Source organism: Branchiostoma floridae, chromosome 5 (assembly GCF_000003815.2).
Source record: "Branchiostoma floridae strain S238N-H82 chromosome 5, Bfl_VNyyK, whole genome shotgun sequence".
NCBI classification, from domain to species: domain Eukaryota; kingdom Metazoa; phylum Chordata; class Leptocardii; order Amphioxiformes; family Branchiostomatidae; genus Branchiostoma; species Branchiostoma floridae.
The window spans coordinates 5,475,281-5,484,410 of record NC_049983.1 but is presented as its reverse complement, the minus strand read 5'-3'; the positions used below and the strand labels follow the sequence as shown (position 1 = coordinate 5,484,410).

The following is a 9,130-nucleotide window of genomic DNA, read 5'->3' as shown; positions in this document are numbered from 1 at the left end:
GGCATACCGGCTGTTTCCCTATGACGGCATTGGTCTCGCCTTACATGGGGGACATTGCTAACAAGGGAGCAGTTTCACAGGGACTGCCTTACACAATACAAAAGGAGAGCGAAGCATGGTATGTGTGGAAGTAAGCAACAGAGCTTACTCTCTCTCCAGGCATACCGGCTGTTTCCCTATGACGGCATTGGTCTCGCCTTACATGGGGGACATTGCTAACAAGGGAGCAGTTTCACAGGGACTGCCTTTCACAAGACAAAAGGAGAGCGAAGCATTGTAGGTGCGGAAGTAGGCAACAGAGCTTACTCTCTCTCCAGGCATACCGGCTGTTTCCCTATGACGGCATTGGTCTCGCCTTACATGGGGGACATTGCTAACAAGGGAGCAGTTTCACAGGGACTGCCTTACACAATACAAAAGGAGAGCGAAGCATTGTAGGTGCATTTAGTAAGCAACAGAGCTTACTCTCTCTCCAGGCATACCGGCTGTTTCCCTATGACGGCATTGGTCTCGCCTTACATGGGGGACATTGCTAACAAGGGAGCAGTTTCACAGGGACTGCCTTACACAATACAAAAGGAGAGCGAAGCATTGTAGGTGCATTTAGTAAGCAACAGAGCTTACTCTCTCTCCAGGCATACCGGCTGTTTCCCTATGACGGCATTGGTCTCGCCTTACATGGGGGACATTGCTAACAAGGGACCAGTTTCACAGGGACTGCCTTACACAAGACAAAAGGAGAGCGAAGCATTGTAGGTGCAGAAGTAAGAGACAGAGCTTACTCTCTCTCCAGGCATACCGGCTGTTTCCCTATGACGGCATTGGTCTCGCCTTACATGGGGGACATTGCTAACAAGGGAGCAGTTTCACAGGGACTGCCTTACACAAGACAAAAGGAGAGCGAAGCATTGAAGGTGCAAATTAAGCTATGTTATTGAAGCATGTTGAAGGTATGTGAAAGTGAACAATTTGAATTTTGTGAAAGTGATAGAAATGGGAGTTTTTTTTCGAGACAACATTGTCTACTTCAGGAGGAGATGAATAACTAATTAATGTAAATAAGGACCTTATTTGCAGAATTAATTAGAAACTAATAATTAATAAAGAATGATATAATAGTTGTTTTAAATCATTTCATCGAGGTCTGTGATTGTGGAACTCTTGTTTAAACATGAAACTTTTTTAGTTTTCCATTCATTTTTATTAAAAGTGGCTGCCAATATCTTCAAGCTTTGTCAGCTGTTAATTTTTTCCAGGATTAGTTTTCTCGAATTCGAAGAAACGGCAATCACATCAGTATGTAGTGCAGAGACTTACAAGTGTAGTTTCCGGGATTTGATTATTGTATCTCTTGATTGATAGTATTTGCCTTTTTATAATTTTACCCAACATGTTTTGGTAATTGTGTTGTCCACTGTGAACATATTGACTGGCCAATAGTTCTATCAACTATGTCATCATTTGTTAGGTATATACAACTTGTTTGATGATTTTGACATGAAATTCCTTTTCTGCATTAACACATTGTGTGTTTGAGTTGTACACATGTACAGGTGACTGTTCATTGATGGGGTGAGCAGGTGCCTTGAGAGAAGAAAAGAAAGACTTAGAAGGGCTGGATCTTCATTTGAGGCCTTTCCATGCATGAGCATACTACAGGCCCCGGAGGGCACACCGTACCAGCCACTCCAGGTCTATGGAGAAGCGATGAAGGAGGTGCAAGACTTTAGATATCTTGGTTCCAGGATGGCCTAAAGTAGGTCCGACCTTAAAAAGTGCAGAGCATTGGCCTGGGCTGTGTTTTGGAAATTTGGAGAACCAAGCACATCCCGAAAGTGAAACTGTTTATGGCTTCTTGTGCAACAGTGCTTGTTTACGTTTGCGAGTCCTTGGTTATAACACAAGATATGGAGAAAATAATTTACTGAATTGAATATCAAATGGCTTGACTGGGTCTCTGTAGGTCAAAATGTTTTTTGGCACTCCTGAACTTTACAAGACACATAGAACTAACGATAGAAACTATAATATATTTAAGCTTTCAGCACTATACCACCTTAGTAGGTTTGTTAACACACACATATATATATATATATATATATATATATATATATATATATATATATAGTATTGATTACAATAGCATATTGTTCTTAACTTTGATATGCATTCTCTTCATATAACAAAAAGGTAGCTATTTCAAACAATATATTCCTATTAATCCTATTTTATAACCGCTAAAAAGCAGTTCATTTTGTATTGTCAGTACTGTTGTATCATGTGCCCAGTTAGTTTTGTAATCATTCCTCTGTTAAGCACAGTTGTATTATGTGCACACTTCAATGTTATTATAATCCTAACCAATAAGATAGTTTCAGACGGTAGACTGAAGTGCTTCAGGTAGAAAGAAATTTTCGAAAGGAAGGAAAAGTCTACCACGCTACCTTGGTATACTTCACTGTAACCTCAGTATGTTAAGAAGGTCATGTGACCTGAGTTGTACTTTGAGTGTTACCACCTTGCTCCACTTAGCAGCCATGTTGTAATAAAGGTCCACCTTGTGACTGTTGCTGAGCGGCCCCTTCGCAATCCTTGTGTGCTTAACTCATTTACTGAAGTAATTCAATATATATAATTGTACATATCAAATTCCATGATGTACACGAAGCAGACGGCTGAACAGAGTATGGTGTTTTACTGTGTTTGAAGGGGGTATGGGGTAGTTTGATGCAGAAAGATCAACTTTTGTTATAAGATTTTGTGATAGATATTTTGCTAGAGCAGCAGGAACCCAAAGCGTAACCTGTCAATGCTTACTAGCGCTTCAATTACATTAAATCTCGTATCTACTGCAAAGGAAGAGGGCCTGCATGCCCTTTTCCGTTAAGCGTTACGATCCATTTTATTTCACCGTTAATCGTTACCGACCGGCTCTAATTCAACGTTAAGCGTTATCGGTATATTATTCGCGAAGCGTTATTGGTCATTTTAATTCAACGTTAATCGTTATATGTTATCCTGAATTCACCGTTAAGCGTTACCAAGAAATTCTTCGTAACAAGTCACGAAGTCAAATGCCAGATAGAGCCCCTGAAAATGCAGGAAATGGCGTTTCAAAGGGTCCAGATTTCAACATTGTCTCTGATCCTCCCGGACATGGTAAAAATATGTTGCAGAAGCATCACCCCCAAAACCTTTTCACTCATACAGATTTCAATGTCAAACTTATCTTAGTCACAAAGGCAAAGTTTAGTCCTCGAATGCAGAAAATGAGGTTTCTCCGGACTTCCCTTGCGACGGCTTGCTCCTTTTCTCTCTAATAAAATGTCATTTGATTTAGTTCCGCCGTCAGCAAAATTTGTCCTTCAAAATGCAGAAAATGGCGTTTCAGACTTGATTGTTAAAAATTTCCCGGGGGAACATACCGGCGATCCCCTAAGATGCGACGCGCCTTCAGCGCTCCATGTACTGGAAAGTTTGTAAGCAGTTCAATCCCCATAAGAAACTTTGCTGCCGCCTCCTCTGTGGCGGGAACACTGTCCCCAGGGAAGCAAATGTCATTGAGACGGCGGACATTGTCCCTGTCAATTCTCTGGGTTCTGTGCACGCACCCTTTCCTTCTCACAATGTCATTAGTCCGGATATTTTTTTAACCATTGAGATAACCGAATGTAACGTTGCACGAATAGGAATGAACGTCAATGTTACTGTTATACTTTGTAACCCCTCCTGAATTTACCGCTACGCGTTACCGGGCCTCCTGAATTCACCGTTAAGCATTACCAAGACCCCCATGCAGACCCTCAAGGAACCTTCAGCCTTGGAGATCAAAGGTGATCTCATGATTATAGGCAGAATCGGGCTGGAGCCTCGGGTAATTCGTCAAGTTTTCTGTGTAGGTATTCTGGTCATACCACCTGAGTTCAGTTCCACTGTTCTATTACTTGAACATTTACTAGGCAATGCTTTTGGTAGACTTAAGGTTCTATCGAAAAATACAAAGTGTACACAAACACATAATATCCCTGTTTGTATTCTAAACACAAATGTCATAGTTGAATTTGTCACTAGCACATACAAGATACAAGAAAGAGCAGTACATATGACTACCTGGACAAAAACAAACTTCTAACATTCATTCAACACAAGTTCATTCCCAATCTGGCTTAGAAAGTCGCACTCGTGTACATGTGAAGCCGCTCTACACTCGGTTTAATACCGTAGTGGAAGATTGAACTGAGTCGATCTACAAAAAGCAGCAAACTGACGGTATTTTCTGTGACTTGTCAAGGGCTTCCGACACGCTTGAGTATAAGAGTTGGCGGATTTTCATGATATTTGGAATGTACGTAGCTTCAGAGATGCTTTACGCAATTAAATGCTGATCCACAGCAAACAGCTAAAAGGCCGAAATTTACAGCAAATCAACATCTGCCATACACCTACCCCCTCATCAACACCACAGGCAAGTCCAGGTACAAAAATATGACACAAAACGTGTTACTGCAGTACCAAGGTCAACCAACAGGTGGTGCAAAACCCACCTGCACCATTACCATCCCTACACCTACCGAAAACCATTGCAAACCTTCCATCGGTTCTTGAGATATACTCCACATACATTGTAACCTCCAGAGTGAAAACAATATAGCAACATTATCTTCATGGAGGTAAAATGACAGGACTACAAAGTTGGTATGTCGGATTAAACCACAGAATGTAGGCTGTAGCAATATAATTGATATTCAATACATACAAGAAGTATTAAAGAGTACTAGTATACTGAGGACTGTGGATGATATATGGCTTTTATAACAATATTCACAAGGGCAGCATTGACCATTCTCCTGTGCACTGCGACATTCAACGGCGCTTGTCTGTACCCTGCTATTTATAAGCAGAGCAGTCAGAAACTGATGGTGACGGTTGAGATAGCAGAGTACAGACAAGAGGCGGTTTGCTAGCGCCGTTGAATGGGTTTACTAACTCCTGACCAATCAATGATAACGGCCTAACTATATATATGTAGCTACTGACTAATGATAAATTGAGATCTAAGTAAAAAAAAAGGACACAATTCAATATGGTTAACGTACAACATGAGCTAAATTCATGAATGAATGAAAGAGGATGTGCAACATCTTCTCACTTTTTTGTACAAGTGTATATAACGTTATATAGGAACAGACAATGCTTGGTATACAAGGCTTATCTAGGTGCATCAGAAATAGAAATTTATCCGTTCCACTATCATATTCAACGTACAGGAACTCTTTTATGATATAGTTATAAAGCATAATTCTTTTCTTATGGTACAAATTCATAGTCGTGTTGTTCATCTCCTACCTGTTGTAGATCACAAAATTGGTACGCAATGCCACAGAGGAGTGCGGTTGTGCTTTCCACTTCCGATATGTAACTAATTCCAAGTTTACTTACAGTCGCTCTGTATTGTGTTGCATGTTGTTTAAATTTATCATCAGATACTCTTCTTCTTTATAAATAGACTTAAATAATCTATGAGTCCGTAATTTGTTACCGAAAGATTTGTCCCGGTGTATTTCGGATTGAATGTTTGAATGTAAATATCCTTAAATCGTTGGCTGATGGTGTTGGCTAAGGGTGATTCTCGTAGGTTTGTTCCTAGAGATACGTGAGATCTCCATATGTAGGCAAAACCGCATTCCTCCAGTATCTTATTTCGAACACCGGACGCCCAGCATTTGTGACCATTAGCATCTAGTTGTACTTGACAAGATAGGGCATCGGCTTGTCACGGTCTGTCAGCTGGCACATTCTGGCGGATTCTAAGAAAGTGTTTGATAGCGTTTTTTGATAGGGAGGCTTCCATTTGAATGGGGTACCTCACTAATTCCGCTCTTGTGGAAAGGTTAGATGCTGATCTGGGGACATTTAGTGCTTGTTTGCAGAATTTAAGATGAACAGATTCAATGGGACAGGATTTAGTCAATGCGCCCCAGATTTCTGAGCCATAAAGTAGAATAGGTTTGACACATGCTTTGAAAAGTTTGTTTCTAACTGGTACTGTTTTGTATAATGACTGTTTGATTCCAAATAAAGCCTTTAAATCTTTTCCACTCAAGTATTTGTTATGAGCTTTGAACGTGGCAGCTAAGCTCACAATATAAAGTACAATAACAAGTTATGATTTCTATTTAACAGTTTTAGTTAGATGCCAACCCTTTGTAAATAAATTTTGGTTTCCTAAGAAATTCAATTGTATGGAAATTACACTACATATTTGATTTCCTGTATATGCATTGTTTTTTCTTTTATCTATGTTTGCGAGATCGATGTATGCTGTACATTTTGTACTAGTAAGCCAAAGTAGGGAAGCTGCAGTACATCTAGAGTCCACAAGAGGCGTTTTCAAAAGTGATTATAAATGCACAGTGACTATACCACTTGAGAAAGGGCATTTTCCTAGTTGTAAATCATTACGACTTATTGATTTTTTCTCCTTCATCTATAAAAAATTCTACTACAATTCATTGAACAACAAAATCAGTAATTTTGAGGCGGTTGTCTGTAGGTATAAGATTTTCTATTCACGATAAGAAAAATACACCCCCTTCCGCATGATGATGATGATGACTAACATGGCGGCGGTGTGGTGCAGTAAATATATTTAGTGTCAGATCCTCCAAATTTCTACCTTTCTCTGGTCGCCCAAGAGATCGTTATTCCCAACATGACTGACTCCGGTGCCCGGTCCGCAATGCCGCCGGCCAGTGAGGGTCTAGGCCGTGCAATGAGTCCGCAGCGGCGTCCTTTTTGGAAGAGGAACGCCCCCAAAGTGCCCGGCAGGTAATTATTATGACGTGGTCACTTTCCTTATATCTGAAAGTGGAAAAACCAGTTGTTGTACTTGTATTAAGGAACTTTCTGGGTTTTTTTTTTATAACGTTACATAAAAATCACATGAACTGCTTATTATAACCGCCTATTGACTAATAGCTTACTAGTATAGTAATATAGGTCTGAACAAGGAGGTTGTTTTTTTCTTAACCTCCTTGGTCTGAACTTACTACATAGTCACTGAATCTAGTCTAATACGTTAATATTTGTACAATTACTTTAAAACAAAGGATAGATTATCAATATCTATAACCAGCAGAGATGGCAGAATTCACCCCCTTATCCGTACTGTGTTAACGAGCTATATGCAGTCCCACAAATTAAAATAAGGTCGTTCAAAGAAATTGCATGGAGGATATGTAAAACAATACTCACTGAATGATAATATTTAAATCACAGAAGCACACACACACATACAAACACACTGACCAAGTTGTGCTGACAGATCAAATCACCCAAAACCAATATTTCAGTCGCCAGGAGTATTCTGGGCTTCTCCAAAAAGGGAGCCAAACCTAGCTAGAAATAGCCAATACCCAGTAACGCTTATCCAACTTGATTCCAAGGACGTTTTATAACACATATCATTATACATGTAACGTTACAACTGTATGTAGTGTTTTATAGGGCAATTGTGGCTTTGGGTTGCATTGCAGCCGTCATATATCGTGATAAATTTTGTTTCCAATGCTGTTGTTGTTGTTGTTGTTGTTGTCCTCGTTTATTGTATTATTTTGCTAGACATGGCCTCTTTTAGTGCTGAGTAACACATGGTTCGCTTTTGAGTCAAGAGTCTCTCATGGTATTTAACTCTTGGTTCCTTGTGCAATAGACTTTGTTATTCTTCACCAATTGTTAGTGCTGCAATATAGAGTGGATATTTGCTCATTTTGCAGCTGCCACCCTCATCATTGTATGACTTACAATAACCTAAGGTCAAAAACTTACAGAAATTTACACAAATTGATGTGCACAGATTCCATCTATATAAGATGTACAATTGAATGAACATGACCTGACAAAGATTAATGTTGTATTTCAATATAATTGTATTTCAGGTCTGTGCAAGCCAGTCCCATTAGGGAGAATCTAAAGGACCAAAAACCTAGAAAGACTTTGTCATTCCAAGATTTTGAGGATAACACCAGTGATGCTTGGGATGATGCTGAAGATGAGATTATTGCGCTCTCGGAGGCGAAGCTCTCTTTCGAAAACTTATTACCTGTCTCGGTGAATCACGGCAAAACGGCGAGCACCAATCAGGCAAGCCTGCCTCAGCGATTAGAGGAAGTAACGGGAGAAAATACAGTTCCTGTAACAGGAGGTATGTATGGTGGATCTGTTGTCTTGCTATTACTTGCTAAGTAATGATGACATTTTCATCAGGTCAGACTTTGTTTTTGTGTCTATGTGTTTGTGTGTGTTTCTGTGCACCTATGTGTGTGTTTCAATGTGTGTGACGTGTGTATGTGTGTTTGCTTGTGTGTGTGTGTATGTGTGTTTGCTTGTGTGTGTGTGTGTGTATGTGTGTGTGTGTATGTATGTGTATTTGCTTGTGTGTGTGTTTGTGTGTGAGTGTGTGCGTGCGTGTGTGGCGATTTTGGCCGTAAGTTTGTGTATCAAAATTCACACATAAATATTTTAAAAGTATTTAGATGCAGAATATATGAATTTAGTAATAGTGAATTTATATGGGAGCTTCAAGTACAACTGGGAGAATTCTTAATGGCAATACCTTATGGTTTTGTTTTCTTACTATCCTAGACTTTCCAAGCCAACAGGCAAGTTCAACAGGCAAGTCAGAAGAAGTGTCGTCCGTCAGTCGACAGAAAGGTGTGGGTCCGGGGGTTGGGATCAGACAGAGCATACCTGAAGACTCGAACACAGCACCAGCCATGCCCCCTGTACACCCCCCACCCACAGTCAACACCAGGCATTCAGGTAGGAACACAGCACCAGCCATGCCCCCTGTACACCCCCCACCCACAGTCAACACCAGGCATTCAGGTAGGAACACAGCACCAGCCATGCCCCCTGTACACCCCCACCCACAGTCAACACCAGGCATTCAGGTAGGAACACAGCACCAGCCATGCCCCCTGTACACCCCCACCCACAGTCAACACCAGGCATTCAGGTAGGAACACAGCACCAGCCATGCCCCCTGTACATGTACACCCCCCACCCACAGTCAACACCAGACATTCAGGTAGGAACACAGCACCAGCCATGCCCCCTGTACACCCCCCAC

The 9,130-nt window shown here is 40.7% G+C and overlaps 1 protein-coding gene across 1 annotated transcript; it reads left to right on the top strand.

Moving 5' to 3' along the window:
• Window positions 1-6,600: 6,600 nt before the first annotated feature.
• Window positions 6,601-9,069, top strand: LOC118416079 (myosin tail region-interacting protein MTI1-like). The gene is made up of 3 exons (XM_035821136.1): window positions 6,601-6,828; window positions 7,938-8,203; window positions 8,644-9,069. The coding sequence occupies exons 1-3, from the start codon at window positions 6,713-6,715 to the stop codon at window positions 9,018-9,020; spliced, it is 759 nt and encodes a 252-aa protein (XP_035677029.1). The 5' UTR covers window positions 6,601-6,712; the 3' UTR covers window positions 9,021-9,069.
• Window positions 9,070-9,130: the final 61 nt, after the last annotated feature.